Here is a 19,682-nt window from a genome sequence, read left to right on the forward strand (position 1 = left end):
AACGGAAGGCTGCTAATGAATCAGTCAGCTGACAGAAAAGTGATGGACATCTAAGTTCCTTCTAAGCTGCATAGCCCTACAGCTGCCTATTAAGCCCTACACAGGGGCTGAGGGCTGCAGCCAAGAGAGGCACCGCTCCCCGCCGGCCCCAGTACAGACTTGCCGTGGCCGGGGGAGAGGTGTCCCTCTCCACCGCCCCAGCATGGACCTGCCCTGGACTTGCTGCAGCCAGGGGAAAGGAGCCCTCCCTCAGCCCTGAGCTGCTGTGGCGAGAGAGGGCTGGGGGGAGCCTGCACCCCGAGACAGCCTGCACCCCAAACCTGTCATCCCCGGCCCTACCCCAGAACCCACACCCCAACCCTCTGCCCCAGCCCTGAGCCCCCTCCCACACCTCAAACTCTTCGGTCCCACCCCCATCACATGAATTTTGTCACACATCACCTACATATTGGTGCACATAACATTCATTCTGCACATGGATGTAAAAAATTAGAGGGAACACTGACAATAAGCTTCTTTAGTTTCCTAACCTGATTTATTGATGGCTATTTTGCATTTTCAAGCCAACTCATTCTGTAACATTCTCTAGTCAGATAAGTTAGATGAACTATTGCAATCACTTACTATCAGTCCTTAAATACTCTCCTGTGGGAAAAACATGATTAAAACATAGGAATAAAAATATCTACTTACACTAGTATTAATGGTTTGCTTGAATATTCTTCACCAACAATAATGGGACGAGAATCCATTTGCACTACTTCAATTGGTTTTTGCAAAATGTGTGATAGAGCCCTTAGCTTTAAGACAGGAAAACAATATACTGAGAAGTATAATTAAATACCATGAAAAATACTTAATTCTAATACACATAACATTAGGTCAGTTTAGGCCTGAAATTTAGGGTTTTTTTTAGAAGTGAGATTTTACAAAATCTTCCTGTGGTTAGTTTTTAAATTCCTATGAAAAGTTTCTAGGAATCATCTCTTGCTTTGTTGATAAAAGCAATGCAGCACAGTACTAGTTTACAAGAACTTGAGAGAGCAACTAGTCTATTTTCAATGCTGAAGAGGAATGAAATGCAAAAACAGAGCATAAGTGCTAAAAAGTTTTTTATTTCAGTTTTAATTATAAATCTCACTCTCTAACTACACTTTGCTGTACGATAGCTTGCTGTGCTGTGAAGTATGTTGACCCTGTTTAAACAAAGAAAATAAACCAACTTTCTGTCTCTATTTTTTATTCTTTCCCTCCATGTTGTCAACCATCATATTAGAAACACCTGTTCTACAAGTTTTAAAGACTTAAGCTGCTGTGAGCAATACAGACACAAACAAAACTGGTAATGCTCTGAGAAAACATATGTCCACAATGTAAAGTTTGTCAAGAGGTTAAAAATGGGAATAATGATACTTACTTACTTTCTTTGTAAAGTGCTTTGAGATGTACTGATAAAACACACTATATAAGACTAGGTAGTTTTATATTTCTTTACAACCATGCTTGATTAGGTCTCCAGAAATTTCTCTATTACAGAAAATCCCCTTCTTTGAAGTGGAGAAGGGGCATTTCTAAGAATTTGTATCTAAAAATCCATTAGTTTTCAATCACTTCAGAGTTTCATCAACAGAAATAAACAGTACCATACTTACTTCCAGCTGACCACCCCATGCAGCTGTGTTGACTATATCATCACAGTACTTTTCAAACTCCCCTGCAGGAAAAAAATAAATGAGTAAACCTCTCAGTAAATCTCTTTCCTGGATGTGGGTGGGTGAGAAAGATATTGATGGGATAAATTAAAAATAAATTTTGGCCTGGAAAAGTAGAACATAATGTAGGGGAATACGAATATGTAAGTGCAGTGAAAGAGAAAACAAATAGCAAACAGACACCTACGACAAAGGAAGTAGTATAGTATGTTCTCTTGTTGACAAGAAAAGAGGGAAAAGGAGAGCAAAGACAGGAAAGATAGTGTAATAAAAATACAGGAAACAGCAAGTTATATTTTAAGTACTTCTTGAATAAATTTTATGGACAATATAATCTAATTAAATACTGTACCCCATAAGTGGTACATAATAGCTTTAAACTGCAGGAGTCATAGCTTTGGGAGACAGCATGCAGTGGAAGTATCTTTCTATCTAATTAGTAGGCTTGGCTCTTGTGCAATATAGATGTCAGATAAATTTTTCAGGTCCTGTAACTAACTGCAGTTCTACTATGTTTTTCTCCAGACTGACTGTTATTTCTCAGTAAACTGGAATATTTAGAATCCAGAGAACATTCCCTTCTACGCATGTCTCCAGAAAACAGTTTTAAGGCAATCCCCAATCTTACTTGCAAGGAAGATCTGTGCTCTTATAAATTAAAAGAATAAAATTAGCTGACCTCTTCATAAAAAAACACTAATAAATATGTTCTGTGTGAAGAATAAACTAAACAAAATTATACACCAAGACAAAAAGCATTTCTTGGAGAAACCACCCATCTCAACAAATGAAAGAAAATCAGTTTGGATTTCAAAAAGGCTATCATGGTTAAAGATTTAATGAGGCAAACTGAAGGTTTATCTATTTTGATACCCAGGAAATAAATCTACCAATAAAATCATAGAATCATAGACTTTAAGGTCAGAAGGGACCATTATGATCGTCTAGTCCGACCTCCTCCATAATGCAGGCCACAGAATCTCACCCACCTTCTCCTGTAACAAACCTCTAACCTACGTCTGAGCTATTGAAGTCCGCAAATCATGGTTTAAAGACTTTGAGGTGCAGAGAATCCTCCAGCAAGTGACCTGTGCCCCACACTGCAGAGGAAGTCGAAAAACCTCCCAGGGCCTCTGCCAATCTGTCCTGGAGGAAAATTCTTTCCCGACCCCAAATATGGTGATCAGCTAAACCCTGAGCATGTGGGCAAGACTCACCAGCCAGACACCCAGGAAAGAATTCTCTGTAGTAACTCAGATCCCACTCCATCTAACATCCCATCCATCACAAGCTATTGGGCATATCTATCGCTAATAGTTGAAGATCAATTAAATTGCCAAATTAGGCTATCCCATCATATCATCCCTTCTATAAACTTATCAAGCTTAGTCCTGAAGCCAGATATGTCTTTTGCCCCCACTGCTTCCCTTGGAAAGCTGTTCCAGAACTTCACTCCTCTGATGGTTAGAAACCTTCGTCTAATTTCAAGTCTAAACTTCCTGATGGACCGTTTATATCCATTTGTTCTTGTGTCCACACTGGTACTGAGCTTAAATAATTCTTCTCCCTCCATGGTATTTGTCCATCTGATATACTTATAGAGAGCAATCATATCTCCCCTCAGAACTTCTTTTGGTTATGCTAAACAAGCCAAGGTCCTTGAGTCTTCTTTCATAAGAAAGGTTTTCCATTCCTTGGATCATCCTAGTAGCCTTCCTCTGTACCTGTTCCAGTTTGAATTCATCTTTCTTAAACATGGGAGACCAAAACTGCACACAATATTCCAGATGAGGTCTCACCACTGCCTTGTATAACGGTACTAACACCTCCTTATCTTTACTGGAAATACCTCGCCTGATGCATCCCAAGACTGCATTAGCTTTTTTCATAGCCATATCACTTTGGCGGCTCAGTCATCCTGTGATCAACCAATACTCCGAGGTCCTTCTCCTCCTCTGTTACTTCCAAATGTTGCGTCCCCAGTTTATAACAAAAATTCTTGTTATTAATCCCTAATTGCATGACCTTGCACTTTTCACTATTAAATTTCATCCTATTACTATTTCTCCAGTTTAAAAGGTCATCCAGATCTTCCTGTACGATATCCGGGTCCTTCTCTGTATTGGCAATACCTCCCAGCTTTGTGTCATCCACAAACTTTGTTAGCACATTCCCGCTTTTTGTGCCAAGGTCAGTAATAGAAAGATTAAATAAGATTGGTCCCAAAACCGATCCCTGAGGAACTCCACTAGTAACCTCCTTTCAGCCTGACAGTTCACCTTTCAATGTGACCCGTTGTAGTCTCCCCTTTAACCAGTTTCTTTTCCACCTTTCAATTTTCATATTGATCCCCATCTTTTCCAGTTTAGCTAATAATTCTCCATGTGGAACTGTATTAAATGCCTTACTGAAATAGAGGTAAATTAGATCCACTGTGTTTCCTTTGTCTAAAAAATCTGTTACCTTCTCAAAGAAGTATATCAGGTTGGTTTGACATGATCTACCTTTTGTAAAATCAACAAAATACCTTTTGTTGTATTTTGTCCCAATTACCATTGACCTCAAACTAGAAAGGTAATTTAAATTTAAGAAAGGAAGTTTTGCCTAAGACAAGACAAGACAAGATAAGACAGAGCCGGCCAGAAGTGCTACCGTGCTCCTAATAACACTGCAGCAGTACCTGTAACATTGTCTCTCTCTCAGGGAGCTAATATGAAGAGGCAGGGACTATGAGGATGCCATCACAAGAGGCGAACATGAAGACTAGCTAACTTTCAAAATACTGTTCTAATATTCAGCTCTACGGTACATGTGGTAACTATGTGAACAACACTTGACTCTGGACTCACTAACTGTCATGTTAACAGGAACAGCAGAACATACCACACTTTCCTATATCATGGTTCCACAGAAGCTTAAGCTTTAATTGAAAAAAATGTTGGGGCTACTGAAACATGCTTAAAGGCTCCCTTCTGCTAAATGCCTATTCTAGATACAGGATACGAACAGTACCACTGAGCATCTTTAAAGAAGAGCGATTTTGCTTTTGAGGCATAGATGACTTGAAAGCCATTGTCCAACTAAATCTTCTTCATTATTTCATGCCAAAGTCAATTTACAGTGTATGTCTCCCGGACAGTTTAATCAAAGGCATATTTTTTTCCAAAACAAGATTCAACAGAGAGAATAGTAACTTTGATCCCTGCAGGATTTCAACTGTAAACAAGATTATCCTTAGCAGTCCTATCTACATTACAATTTCAGCTCACTCATGGAACATGATTACCGCACCGTTGTTACCTGGTCAAGGTGTAACAGAGTTCCGTTTTGTATCATAGATGAGATTAACTGTGTTACATAACCAGGCTGAAGTTACTTTTCCTACATGTAGACAAATATCTTCAAGACATTTGCTTAGTTACAGAGGAGATTACGATCCTGTCTACACTACCAAACAGAAGCATGACATACAGATCAGGGGACACCCATGCTGTAACTGGTCACAAGTCAGCTATAACCAATACTGATAAGCTCCAGAACTACTGGTAACATTTGTAAAAAGACACTTTTTAAGAACCATTTATTAAACTATAATTCTTACCTCGGCTATACATGTCTCCTGTGTTGGGATTTGTTAGAAATGGCAGGAAATCATCAACATGACTTTGCATATACTCTGCAGTTTGACTTCTCAGGGTTGCAACAGTCCAGGAGTTTTGCTGATTCTTGAGCTGGTCTTCAATAGCTCGGTACATGCAGTGGCCATCTGATGGAATCTGTTTCATCTCCAACTGCCTTGTTGCCAATATATGGGCAAGCCTTTGACTTTCAAGATGTCTGGCTCCTGTTAAATTTTCTATCTCAGCTTCAGCGATCCTTTCTTCTCTTTCCTTCTCCAATGCAGCTTTCTTTTCCTTGGATGGAAAGCACAATAAAGAATGCTACAAGAGGATGTTGATTTCAAATGAAAGTTGTATGAAAAATAATGTTCAAGATTACAAGAGGTCCCAAGTGTCTGTGCAATTGTTGATTTGCTGCTCAGACCTATGAAATTCAGAATTTTGTTGCTCAGATTTAGGTCTGTGCATTCATTACTACTGCGCCACAGAAGGAAGGTCAGTATCTTTCCAGTTAATAAATATACTGAAATTCACCCTTTAGGAAATAACCACCTTTGTACAGTAGAATTAGCAAATGAGACTAACGTTTTCCAAGCTGGTGCCTAAAGTTAGGTATCTCATTTATATAGGTGCCTAACTTTAGGCATACATTTGAAAATTATGGCCTATGAGTTTATCTTGAAGCCATTCTATACTGAAGCATCATATGGATATGAGTCAACAGTGTGCCATTGTTGCCAAGGCGGCCAATGGCATTTTGGGATGTATAAGTAGGGGCATTGCCCGCAGATCGAGGGATGTGATCATTCCCCTCTCTTCGACATTGGTGAGGCCTCATCCGGTGTACTGTGTCCAGTTTTGGGCCCCACACTACAAGAAGGATGTGGAAAAATTGGAAAACGTCCAGCGGAGGGCAACAAAAATGATTAGGGGACTAGAACACATGACTTATAAGGAGAGGCTAAGGGAACAGGGATTGTTTAGTCTGCAGAAGAGAAGAATTAGGGGGGATTTGATAGCTGCTTTCAACTACCTGAAAGGGGGTTCCAAAGAGGATGGATCTAGACTGTTTTCAGTGGTAGCAGATGACAGAACAAGGAGTAATGGTCTCAAGTTGCAGTGGGGGAGGTTTAGGTTGGATATTAGGAAAAACTTTTTCACTAGGAGGGTGGTGAAACACTGGAGTGCATTACCTAGGGAGGTGGTGGAATCTTCTTCCTTTGAGGTTTTTAAGGTCAGGCTTGACAAAGCCCTGGCTGGGATGATTTAGTTGGGGACTGGTCATGCTTTGAGCAGGGGGTTGGACTAGATGACCTCCTGAAGTCCCTTCCAACCCTGATATTCTATGATCAGTTCATGAAGTCAAATTGGGAACATAAGAATTTTGTAGAGCAAATACTGTGAAACACGTTTCACTTTGTTTTCACTAGAGGACTTATTTTTGTGTGTGGTATTTCCAAGATTTTTATTTTACCATCTGATCTCAAGTTAAGTGAGTTCAGAAGTTAGTACTTTGATGGAAGACCTTCAGAAGAAGTGCAAAAAGAAGCACTGGCAATTCAGTAGATAGCACTCTCCTAAGTCATTCATCTTTTGGAGGAGTTATAAAATGGGAGCTCTGAATACCGGTAGTCCTTAAAAATCTCAAAATATTTTGTGTGTGAAAAGAAAGATGGATAAATTTCAGTGTCCTGGCCAATTCCAGAGATAATATACTGGCTACCCAAGTGTTGCCTCTGCATACTCATTCTTGTGGGGTACTTCCTTTACCCAGAACTACTGAGCTTTGAGAACTATGTAGGTAACCTACCAATTAGAGTTGGCTAAAACTCAGGAATTCTGGTTTGTGGGAAATTTTGATATTTAGTTTCATTCCAAATCAGAATGAAACAAATTTTTTCGAAGTTTCCCACAAACCAGAAATTCTGAAAAATTTCATTTCAGAAACATCAAAATGTGGTGTTTCTGAAATAGAGTCTGTTCACTGGGACTCTGGCAGGTTGAAACTGACAAGAATTGTTCATTTCAGTCAGCAGCTGCCAACTGGCTCCCATGACCCCACTGAGGAGTCATCAGCTGGATTTCCCAGGACTTCCAGGCTCCCTACTGCAGAACCAGAAGCTGAGAAGCCCAGAGAGTCCTGGCTCAAGTAGAAGCTCTCAGGGCTTCCTTGTTCTTTGCAACAGACCAAAGTACAGATTGGCTAGAGCCAGGGCTTCCAGCTCCATGGTAGTAAGACTGGGAGCCCTAATGGTCCTCAGGGTTTCCAGACACCTAGCTCCAACATAGGGACCCTTGAAGCTCTGGCATGGCATAGCTGCCCTGGAACCACTGACCCTGGATGTGCTGGGGTCCCTGACACAGATGCCCTTAAATCACCCTAGAATACTGGGGTCAACCAGCAGCCTGCCAGGAAACCAACTTGTGGTTCAATTAATGTTTGTCAAATCCAAGATGCGTTTGTTGAATTAGCATTTTCTGAGGGGAATTTTCTGACTAAAGTTTCAATCAGCTCTACCACCAAAGCTGTGTTAGACTTGGTAGAGCCTACTGGGAAGATGCCTGCATTTCTTTAGAGATTTTAAGTAAACTTAATGGAACTAGAAGATATTGAGCCTAGACACGTGTTAGTAAATGTATACTCTGGTGTGAAAACGCCAGCACTTCTTTGCAGAAAACATTGAAACTGGCGACATACCCGCCTTTTCTGTGCTTTTGATATTCGAGGTTGCTGTATCTGTTCCTCTCTTTCCTCAAGCTGAAAACTTGCAATACTATCAGCCACAGAATCTAGCTAGAGAGAAACAAAATTTTAAACATTTTAGTTAATATGAATGGAATGGAGAATTACAACAGATCCTTGGAAATGTCTCTTAAATATGTTTCAATCAATACCAGGTTACACTTTTAAATACTGAACAGTATTATCAATGTTTAAAATATTTTGAGAAAAAACAAACATTTTAGCTTACTTTTATTTGTAGGAAGGCAGCCAATGCTTTATTCTATTATCTATTAACTTACCATATTTACTCCTTGACCTAGACACCCTCCCCGCCAACCTTTTATTCTTTACTATCAGGAATGCTAAGCAAATCCACTTAAACACTTTGATTGAGAACCATATAGCATAATGTGTAGTGAAAATTACACTAAAGACAACCTCCAACAGTAGACTCAGTCTTAAGGCATAAATGGAGTCTTTACCTGATCACCTGAATTGAACACCTTATAATCCAATATCATAAAACTTTAGAATTTGAGACAGTTAGTCAACATAATTAAATCTGCCAAATGTCACAAAAAGATAGGGTTACAAGTTATGCATCCAACTTTCCTGAATGTTAACCATGCAATCCAATAGTCTCTTAAGACTCTTTTAAATAAAATCATCATTACGACATATTAAGCCAGATGGAAGTGTAATGTTTTTGCCACGCTTTGCAAGGTCCTCTAAACTGAGCTAATTCCCTGTATATATTAAAAGGTGCAGGCTTTACCTTCTCTCTACAGCCCTACCTCATTTATTGCACAATTGCTAAATTTTTCAGTATTGTATGCAGTGTTGTGGTAGCCAGGCTGGTCCCAGGATATTAGAGAGACAAGCTGAGTGAGGCATTATTGGACCAATAACTGGCAGGAAAGACAGCAGGCTGACTGACCTACCCTTAGGTAGTGCGAGCAGGGACACCCTCCTCCCCCCTGCACATCAGCCTCCAGCTCAGACATGACAAACTCGCAAAAAAAAAAAAAAAAAAAAAAAAAAAAAAAAAAATTGGGCTTGTTTTTAGCTAATTGGCTTGTGCGTTGCTTGTTGGCTAGTTTTTGGCTTGTAGCTTGTTGCTTTTTTTTTTTTTATCTGCTCCTGGCAAGCAGAGGCAAGGGGGGGACAAGCAGAGGGGGAGAGAGTCAGGGGTGCACAGTGGTCCCACCACAGTCCCAGACTGCATACCAGGGGAATCTAGTCACAGAGTGTCAGGTTTCTTAGGGACTGGCTTGCTTTGAAATGGAATTAGCTTGATTTTTGCTTATTGTGAAAGTCGGGGGGCTTATTTACCACGTGAAAGTTGGCAACTGTGCATCCCGCTCTGCTCGGCACAGCAGTCTCTCCTGAAGCAGCCCACTCTGGCTGCCTATGGTTCTGTGATCCCCTCCAAATTCTCCCACAGCCCAGCAAGTGAGGAGCAGCAGCATCCTGAGCTGCTCTGTGAGCTCTCAGTGCTGAGGAATGTCAAAGTAGCACAGGAGTCTCACACACACACACACACACACACACACACACACACGTGCACGCGCACACACCCCCTATAGCAGCAGTCTGCCTGCCCCTGTGTTCCTAGTGAAGGGCAGAACAGGAGCATTCCAGGTTAATGATTTGCTCTTTGTTCTCCAAAAGGAGCATGCTCATCTGTCAGATACTTCCAGGAGCTATGAAAGGAAGGGAGATGTGCATGCCTGCAGGGCAGCAGAGATCAAAACAGTGAGTCCAGTGGTCATGGCAGGCGTTGTGGGATACTGGTGGAAGCCAGTTATGTTGACAAAACCAACAGCAGTATCTACACTGATGTTTTTTTGCTTTAATTTTGCCACAAAAGCTTTATGCCTCTCATTAAGGTGGTTTTGTTTTGTCAGCAAAACAGCATAGTTTTGCTGTCAAAAATAGCTTTGTAGAGCACACATTACCCGTTTTATCAGCAAAAGCCAGTTTTTGACGATAAAACTTTGTAATGTAGACAAGGCCTTCACATCCACTACTTTTATTTCCCTCTTCTGGCATTCAAAAAATGGGATAAGGCCTTCTGCAGGTTCTTATCCATGAGTGGATGGGGCAATTAACAAGACTTTTATCTTACTATGGCCCACTTATTTTTTTGATCGTCCTTCTGGTTGAGGGTGATGATTCCCATGCCTGGGTTCACACATTCAGAGCAAACATTTTCAAAGTCAAAGTAAAACTTACATATTTCCTTATAGCATGGAATACAGTCATTACAAGTGAGATTAATGCACGCAGTAATTTAGCATTTCATTGAGTCTAAACACTAAATACATTCTTATAAGACTAATACTTGTTTTGAACAAAACTAACATACAGATGAGCTGCTTTGGTTTCCAGCTATGAGCTTGTCAGTTCTTAGCTAATGACACACAGCCTTGGCCAGAGCTGACACTTGAATTACCAGCATCACAGCACCCACAGAGACTGTAAGCTCCTCAGTGCAGGGACTTTGTTTTTCTACTTGATTATAAAGTGTTACACACTTACTTAATTATTTACAGAGCACAAAAGATTGTAATTGTAGAAAGATTGCCCTACAGGTCCACATTTTTCAAAAAAATATATAATTACTTTTGAAAAGACCAGAAGTATACCACCAGGTTGTAAAGATTATATGACTGCAAACGTAACTGTTTTAATAGCAGAAAGGAAGTGTTTAAATAGATACAAATAAAGGTCATAAAATGGAAAAATTGATAGGATTACTCCTGGGGGAATTCTGCACCACTATGCATGCGCAGAATTCAAGTCCCTCACAGATTTTTTTTCTCCACAGAAAGGTGCTACAGTTACATCTTTTGCCCACCAGGGACTGCCTTAGTGCCAAAACAGAGGGCAGCTGCTCCTGGGTGGGAGCAGCCTGGTACAGATAGGGCAGAGAAGAAACTGTGTTCCTCACAGCACCCTGTCCATGGGGCCAGGTCAGGAGGCTTGGGATATTGGAGGGATGGACAAAGTGTGGCACATGGGGCTGCTGGGAGATCACAGACTGGGTTTCAGAAGGCCAAGTGGGTAGGGACAGACTGGGTCAGGGGCTAAATGAGAGTGGGTGAGGGGACAGATGAGGATGCGCAGGGACAGATGTGTCTGTCAATCTGAATGAATGAGAGGGGCTAGGGGTCAGTGAGGGGGAGACTCCCACAAATCCCTAACAATCCCTCACACACACCCCAAATTTATCCCACCCATACCCAACAACCCTCCAGGTTCACTCCGTCTTCCCAGGAATTACTTCCCTCTCCCTCAGCTCCTCCACTACCTCTGACTCCCCTGAGCCTTTGCACTGCTTCTCAGGGGTGTAAGAAATACACGTCTGTATTGCAGTTTAAATGAATTATTACTCAAAGTTCAGTATTAATATGCCTAGTAAGAAATCTATTGGCCAAAACACATTTCCTGAATCTTTTTTGTTGTCTGTTTTGTTACAGATGTACTTGCAGACAGATATTTTGAAATAAATTACCAAAATAATTGAAACAGGCATGATTATTTTGTGTTATTTTGACAGATAAAATACGAAGAATTTTGCAGAACTTTAAAATATTGTGTACAGAATTTTCATGTTTTTGGTACAGAACATATAGGACAGGGGTGGGCAAACTTTTGGGCCACAGCTGGGAATGGAAATTGTATGGTGGGCCATAAATGCTCATGAAATTCGGGGTTGGGGTGTGGGCTCTGGCTAGGGGTGCAGGCTGTGGAATGGGGCCAGAAATGAGGAGTTCAGGGTGCAGGAGGGGGCTCCGGGTGGGAGGTTGGAGTTGAGGGGAAGGGGAGTGAGGGCTCCGGCTGGGGGTGCAAGAGGGTACTCCCAGCTGGGACCGAAGGGTTTGGAGGGCGGGAGGGATGCAGGCTCCTGGCGGCACTTACCCCAAGCAGCTCCCGGAAGCAGGGGCATGTCCCCCATCTGGCTCCTATGCGGCGGCGTAGCCAGGTGGCTCTGCGCACTGCCCCATGGCTCTGTGCGCTGCCCCACCTGCAGGCGTCACTCCTGTGGTTCCCACTGGTTGTGGCTCCCGGCCAATTGGAGCTGCGGGCGTGGCGCTTGGGGCAGGGGCAGCGTGCGCAGCCCCCTGGCTGCCGCTACATGTAGGAACCAGAGGGGGGACATGCCGCTGCTTCCAGGAGCCGCGCAGAGCCACAGCATGCATGGAGTGGGGTAAGCCCTCAACCCTGCTCCCTGGCTGGAGAGTCAGAGCGGGCAAGCCCCGGACCCTGCTCCCTGGCAGAATCTCAAGGGCCAGATTAAAATGTCTGAAGGGCCGGATGCGGCCCCCAGTCCGTAGTTTGCCCACCCTGATATAGGAAGTACTCAGAGTTCAGGCACAAATTCTTGACAAGAATCACAATATAAGAACCACATCACTGAACCTCTCACAAAAGCAGCATCAATAAACTGACACACAACTAGATTAGGTATTTAGCATGAAGACATACTATGGGAGCTAAAAGTTAAATTTTTTTTTTAAAAGCAAAGACAGACATGAATGAGCTGCTAACGCTCTTAATTGGACATATGATTTTTCTCTTAAAACTCTCTCAAAAATAATTTGTTGTTATGTTTTTTTCTATAGCACTCATTACCCTCAGTATCTGAACACCACACAAGCTTTATTATCACCATAATCCTGAGAGGGGGCGGCAGGGGGACGACAACGACGACGACTATGACTGGGTTCAGACATGAAATCTATTAATCTATGATTAAACCCTTTAATAGTTCTATCCTCAGTTACATATATATACAGTTACACAATTTCAATGAAAGCTGATTGAGGTTAATATGTGCTCCCAAAACCTTACAAATAAGGCTAAACATGACTAGTACCTTATTCTGCTCAGGCAAAGTTTCCTTTAGTTGCTTCAGTTCTTCCTTGTGCTTCTGTTCCATTTCTGCCTCCAGTTTGGCAACATCATCAATCAACTGTTTTCTTCTCTTTTTGTCATTCTTGGGAACAGCATTTTTCATACCTTGAATTTTGGCTGTTGGAACACCCAGTAGAATGATCAATGGTTTACCTCTAATAAATGAAATATACTAAATTTATTGGTGCAAATGTGATTAAAATTGGGCTATATAAATAAGGTAATCAAGATTTTGACATACTAGTATGTCATAACAGTTAGGTTATGAGACTGCCTGGCATGATTACTACCTTTTAAAATAGCTATACATTCTGAAAGATACAATTATCAACCCCAGGGAAAGCAAGAAAATATTCCAGCCACATCATTATTAAAGTATTTGCTACCTATATGGAACTCAGCCATAGCCTTCTCAAAATTATATGGGGCTAAAATTTTCCATACTTTGCTTCAGCAAACTGTTTATTTTGAAAAGCTAGTGAAAAGTCTGTTGAAATTTGTTTGCATAACTCAATTGTCTAGAACCAGAAACTCTGAATTTGGACTGTTTTACAATCTCTATTGAAGAAGATAAATATTCAAGACTTATGGAAGTTAGTTCAGTATTTTTAAGATAATGAACTATGGGTCTGATTCTGAAAATACAGACCATTCAACATCACACATCTGAGAAGCCCCATTGAATCCAATCAGAACTTAAAATATGTGCATGTTTGCGGGATTGAAGGTCTACAGATAGGCTCAAATCAAAACCCTGCATTCCATTACCCCCATACTTCAAGGATGCGCAAAATTAAAATTATGTAGATAGATTCAGAGCACTATAATGAGTGGGGCTGAGGTTTTGAACAAATCTTGGAGTTCTGAAATCTAGATGTGAATCCTACTATCTGAGCCACTCTATTATTAATATTTAAATGGAAATCAACTTAGAAAAATCACACATCTGTGATTTGTTTTAATCTACCTAGTATAACAATAAATTACTATAAATGAACAGTTTTGGTTTGTTTGGGGGTTTATTTAAGTATTGACTTTGATCCTTTGACAGTACTTTGTGTATGGTCAGCTAGCTAGTTTCCTCTTTGGTTTGGGTGGTCTTTCACACAATATGATATGACTATAAAAATCACTGACAGATGTAGTACCCTATAATACTTAACTCTTTTAAAATTGATTAACTTTGCAGGAATAAGATTTTAAGATTGGCATGTTTGCCAGTGGACATTAGAACTTTTTTTGTAACTCCCTTTACCCTAGAATAGCATAGAAGACCAGACATCTTCACTTTCTCTTTTTTTAAAATTAAAAACAGAAATGAAGTGCAGGGCAGGGGTAGCAAGCAGGGAAATTGCCTGGGGCCTGATACTTGTGGGTTTCATTGTTCATAACTGCACCAGCAGTAGTTTTTGTACCTTTTATTCAAGTTAAGTGTTGTCCATAATGCAGTAAAAAAGCTACAGAGATATGGACTGGGAGACAAATTCCTGGGCCCTAACCCTGTCTCTCAAAATGATCCACCAAGTGGGGAAATCACTTCACCACTTTGCTTCCCTATCTTCGTCTGTAAAAAGAAGCATTTCCTACTTCCCAGAAGGGTCTTAACGTTTAGTTAACACTCATCGACTGCTTTGAAGTGCGACATACATGCTGCACTGCTACTTGCGGAGAAAGCTAGCTCTGGCAGCAGCACAGCCCAGAGTCCCAGCACAGACGTGGTGCCCGCCCCCACTGTTCCCTCTAAGCTATGCACGTGTGCACACGCACACGGATCCTAAACCCCCCAAACACGGCAAAACACCATGCTCACAAACATTTGCGCAGAACCATAACAACTTGCACAGAAGAAATTTTTTGCGCACACGGCCTGTGAAAAATTTGCACAGAAAGGATTTGTTGCACACATAGCCTGTCAAAAATTAGAGGGAACGTTGCCCGCCACCCTTCCCAGGCCAGACCATGAGCTCTCATCTGCCCTCTCTCACTCCGTGTCCGGCACACATCCCTCTGCCCCTCCCCACCACCAGCCCCCCCTTCTACCGCCCCTGCCCCAACACCCCGCACACACCCTTCCCGCAACCCCACGCCCTGCAGTCACCCGACCCCTGGGCCCTCCCTGTCCCCACGCCCCGCACAGACACCGCTGCGCCCCCGCGCCCCGCACACGCACCCCTGCCATTGGGCCCTCCCTCTCCTCAAGCCCCACGGCCGCGTCTCACCCTGCAGCTCCCGCTTCTCCCTGCGCTGATTCCTCACGAGCAGCTCCAAGTCGCCCGCCGCCGCCGGCTCCTCCCCCCGGGGCCCCTCCATGACTCCGAGCTCGAGCCGGGCCGGGCCGCACCGCACCCCCAGTCCCCGGCACCGCACCCGACGTCAGAGGGAGACACGCCCCGCGCGCGCGCAGCCCGCTCCTCCCTGCGCGCGCCTCTCACGCGTTCGGAGGCTGCCCGTGGGACGCGCGGCCGGGAGAGCCACGGGCAGGGATCGTTCCCAGGCGGTCCTAGCGCCGCCGAATACCGGGGTTCAGTGCAGCGGGGGTGCCTTTGCCCCTGGGGGCGGCTCTATCGGCCTCCCGCCGCGCCTGGCGCCAGGCTGTGCCGCTTGGTCTGCCCGGGCGCGGAGCCTGGGATGGGTCGCTCAGAGCGGGAGAGACCCGACCCGACCCGCCTCTGTTGGGCAGGCCAGTGAGACTCGGTCGGGGTTTGTTGGGTCTGCCCCCCCCCCTCCGCCGCCGCCCCCTGGCCGCTGATATCGGGGGTGCGGGGGAGACACGCATTATAATCAACGCCCCTAGCAAGTGCTGGGACGTGTCAGAGCCACGATTAACCCCTCCCCCCCAAAAAAAAAATTTCTGTTTGCCCGCAAGGGCCGTTTTTCTCTGGGGGAAAAACAACCAAAAAAAAAAAAAAAAGCCCTTCATTTTGTTTGTAAGGGTTCAACCAGTTCTAGAAAGGCGGTTCTCAGCCAGGGCTCTGGGGGGACCGCGATCACGCTTCAGGGGGTCCACCAAAATGAACCAGAGATTAGGGCCACCATTAGACTCGTTGGGGCCCCAGGCAGAAAGCCCAAGGCTCATGGCCGGGGCCTGAAACCGAAGCCGGAGCAACAAGGCCCCAGGCAATTTCCCTGCTTGCTACTCCTGCCCTGGCTTTTAATCTACTGGCTATACAGAAGTTGTTGCGGCACAGGTGGAGTTTGCCCACACAACTGAAGTTTTTATAGATGTTGGGGGGCGTGGGGACTCCGAAAGGAAACAGTTAAGAAGAGAAAGTTACTCACCTTGCAATAACTGAGGTTCTTCAAGATGGGTGTCCCTGTGGGTGCTCCACTCTAGGTGACGGTGCGTCCTGGCGCCATTGATCTGAGATCTTCGGTAGCGGTGCCTGGTCTGGACACCCGCGCTCAGTTGGTATCTCCTGTCTCGCTGGAATCTTCCTGAGCGTGTGCCTCCTGCACCCTCCTCAGTTCCTTCTCTACCGTGGAGAAATCATACTAGTACTCCAAAGTAGAGGGGTGGAGGATGGGGAGTGGAGCACCCACAGGGGAACATATCTCTAAGAACCTCAGTTATTGCAAGGTGAGTAACTTTCTCTTCTTCTTCGAGTGCTGTCCCTGTGGGTGCTCCACTCTAGGTGAATGTGAAGCAGTACCCACTATGGTTGGTGGGATTTTGGAGTTGTATGAGGGACAACGGTAGACAGTACCGTATGGCCAACTATGGTGTCTGCCATGGTATCCTGTGTGATAGCACAATGTTTGGCAAATGTGTGGTCAGATGTCCACGTGGCCACCTTGCATATGTCTGTAACAGATACGTTATGGCAATGGATGTTGACATTGCTCTAGTAAAATGAGTCCTAACACCCTCTGGTGGTTGAACATTCTGAATCTGCTAGCAGGATCTGATGCAGACTGCGGTCCCCTTGGAGAGACTTTGCTTAGAGATAGCACCACCCTTTGATCTCTCGGTAGTAGAAACAAATAGCCTAGGGGATTCACGAAATGGTTTAGTTCTCTCAAGATAGAATGCAAGAGCCTGTCAGACGTTGAAGGTATATAATGCAGCTTCCTGTGGAATTGTGTGAGGCTTGGGATGGAATACAGGTAAGTGTATTGACTGATTAAGGTGGAAGGTAGATTCCACCATGGGGAGGAATTTGGAGCGGGTTTGTATAGTAAGCTTGTGTTTAGAGAAAATACTGTAGGGAGGGTAGGCCATCAGGGCACTTATTTCACCAACCCTTCTCGTTCACGTTATGACAACCAAGAAAGTCACTTTCGTGGACATGTGGAGCAGGGATGAAGTGGCCAGGGGCTCGAAAGGAGGTTTCATAAGAGCGCAGAGAACTAGATTGAGACTCCAGGAGGCTACTGGTAAATGAATCTCAGGGTAGAGATTTTGCAGACCCGTGAGGAAGCGTTTCATGGTGAGGTGGGTGAAAGTGAATAGTCGTCCAGAGTGTCATGGAAGGTGGTAAGGGCTGCGAGGTGCACTCTGATAGATAGAACTGAGCGAAAGCCCGTCCTGTTTAGTTCAAAAAGGTAGTCTAAGATGTCAGGGAGGGTTGCAGTCTGGGATATTAGGCTTCTGTGGAAGCTCCAGATGGAGAAGCGTTTTCACTTTTACAGGTAAGTATTAGAAGTAGAGTCCTTTCTACTGTGCAGGAGGACGTGTTGGACCTGTTCAGGTTAATTCATGGGATTGAAAACATGAAGGAACCACGCCGTCAGATGGAGTTTCCAGAGCTGCAGATGAAGAAGCCGACCGCAGTTCTGGGAGAGGAGATCTGGTCTGTTGGGGAGAGTCCGGGGAGGACGGATGGACATGCATAGCAGGTAAGGATACCATGTCTGCGTGGGCCAAGCTGAGGCAATAAGTATGGGCCTTGTCCACTGTTGTGTAGAACCCTGTGTATGAGTGGAATCAGTGAAAAAGCGTACATGAGGGAGTTGTTTCAAGGAATGCATCCTCTAGAGATGCGTTTCTGAGTCCCGCTCTGGAGTGAAATAGATGGCATTTGCAGTTTTGAGGAGTGGCAAACAGGTCTATCAACAGAGTGCCCCAGTGGGAGGAGAGCTGTCGGAGTATCGTGGGATGTAATTCCCATTCGTGTTCCTCCGAGAAGTGTCTGCTGAGTGTGTCGGTGGTAGTATTGTGACACGCGGGCAAGTAGGTGACTTTTATGTGGTGTTGTATGCACCAATTCCATAGTTTAATGGCTGCTGTGTATAGGGAGTGACATTGTGCCTTCCGTGCCTGACACCTCTGAGTTCTAGGAGATTGATGTGCAGACGCGTCTCTGATAGGGACCAGTGGCCCCATGCCTTGTGGTCTCAGATTGCAGTGCGCACTTCGATCTGGGAAGCGTCCGTATTGAGCATGAGTACTGGAGAGTGTGGATGGAGGGGAACACCTGTGTATAGGTTCTCTGGTTTTTTCCACCAATGTAGGAGCCCAATACGTTCGGTGGCGGAGTCAGTGTTATGCAGAAACTATGTCTGCTGGGTTGGATGAATGGATATATGGAAATAGGCGTCTTATAGGACGAGGTCTGTGAACCAGTGCCCTTGTTCCAGCATGGGTATTATTGTGTCCAATGTGACCATCTTGAATTTTTGTACATGTACAAACTTGTTCAGTCAGCGTAGATCCAATATATGTCTCTAATCCCTGTCTTTCTTTTGGGTTAGAAAGTAGTGGGAGTAGAATCCTTTTCCCCGATGTTGCATCGATACATGTTCGACTGCCCTTAGGTGGAGAAGATGAGCCACCTCCACGTAGAGAAGGTGCTCATGAGAAGTGTCCTGAAGGGGAAGAGGTAGGGTGGGTGTGGGAAGATAGGAAAGGGATGGAGTAACCTGATTGAGCTATTTCCCAGCGGTCCTGTGTGATCTGTTGCCAGACATGCTGGAAAGCTTGGAGGCGGTAGCCAAATGGGGAAATAGGCGGCGGAGTCAAGGGGTGGTCGCGCAGACCTCCGACCAGCACTTCAAAATTGTTTGTTACCTGATGGTGGGAAGTAGTTGGTTTCACCTGGTTTTGCCTGTTCCTAGGAGGTCTGTTGCGGTTTTTCCCAGTGTCATACAGTTCTTGGAATTGCTTAAAGTCGTCCACGTTTTGTGAGATGGAGACATGAGGGCGACTTCTGCGGCTGATGGTGAGGCAGGAGCTGGTAAAACCAGGAAGGGTTCATATCCCATGTCTTCAGGAGGGGGTTCAGGAGCTCTAGATGTTGATAGAGCTGGGGATATAGGCGTAGTACGAGCTTGTGGTCCAGTAGAAGGGGTGCAAGGAGGAGCGGTGGCAGGAGCCAACCCTGGGTACCACTGAGGCCAGGGCACCAGGTAGGAAAAAGTTGGGTCCCGGCCACTGGGGCACAAAGTAGGGAAACTGAGGCAGGGAGAACTCTGCCTGCTGCTGTGTGCCGTTCTCACTATCAGTGAAAGTATCCAGGTAAGGTGGTGAGAGCTGCTGTTCAAGCAGTGAGTGCTCCGTGTCTAGGAGCGGAGAATCAGGCTTAGGGGCCACAGAGATATCCTGCTGATGCAGGAATTGTTGCTGTTCCCTGATGAAGTGAGCTGTAGCTCACGAAAGCTTATGCTCAAATAAATTTGTTAGTCTCTAAGGTGCCACAAGTACTCCTTTTCTTTTTGCGAATACAGACTAACACGGCTGCTACTCTGAAACAGAGCATGAAGTGTGAG

General features: G+C 44.3%; 1 protein-coding gene across 5 annotated transcripts in view; it reads right to left on the reverse strand.

Moving 5' to 3' along the window:
• The window catches only part of OTUD6B (OTU deubiquitinase 6B), a 38,380-nt gene extending 22,951 nt beyond the window's left edge, over window positions 1-15,429 (reverse strand). For 3 of the 5 annotated variants that reach the window (XR_006278725.1, XM_043507629.1, XM_043507628.1), the window contains exons 1-5: window positions 15,197-15,365; window positions 12,940-13,094; window positions 8,031-8,126; window positions 5,314-5,626; window positions 1,653-1,714 (exon numbers count right to left, since the gene is read on the reverse strand). Coding sequence is in view for 4 of the 5 variants with exons in the window: in XM_043507629.1 (XP_043363564.1) it covers window positions 1,653-1,714; window positions 5,314-5,626; window positions 8,031-8,126; window positions 12,940-13,094; window positions 15,197-15,287 (717 nt within the window). In the remaining variant the exon portion in view is untranslated. Of the gene's footprint in view, window positions 1-693; window positions 801-1,652; window positions 1,715-5,313; window positions 5,627-8,030; window positions 8,127-12,939; window positions 13,095-15,196 lie in introns of all 5 variants that reach the window. The other 2 variants (XM_043507630.1, XM_038392039.2) reach the window with 2 other exon arrangements.
• Between the last annotated feature and the right edge of the window lie 4,253 nt (window positions 15,430-19,682).

The sequence above is a fragment of the Dermochelys coriacea genome, chromosome 2, assembly GCF_009764565.3.
Source record: "Dermochelys coriacea isolate rDerCor1 chromosome 2, rDerCor1.pri.v4, whole genome shotgun sequence".
Classification (NCBI taxonomy): Eukaryota; Metazoa; Chordata; order Testudines; family Dermochelyidae; genus Dermochelys; species Dermochelys coriacea.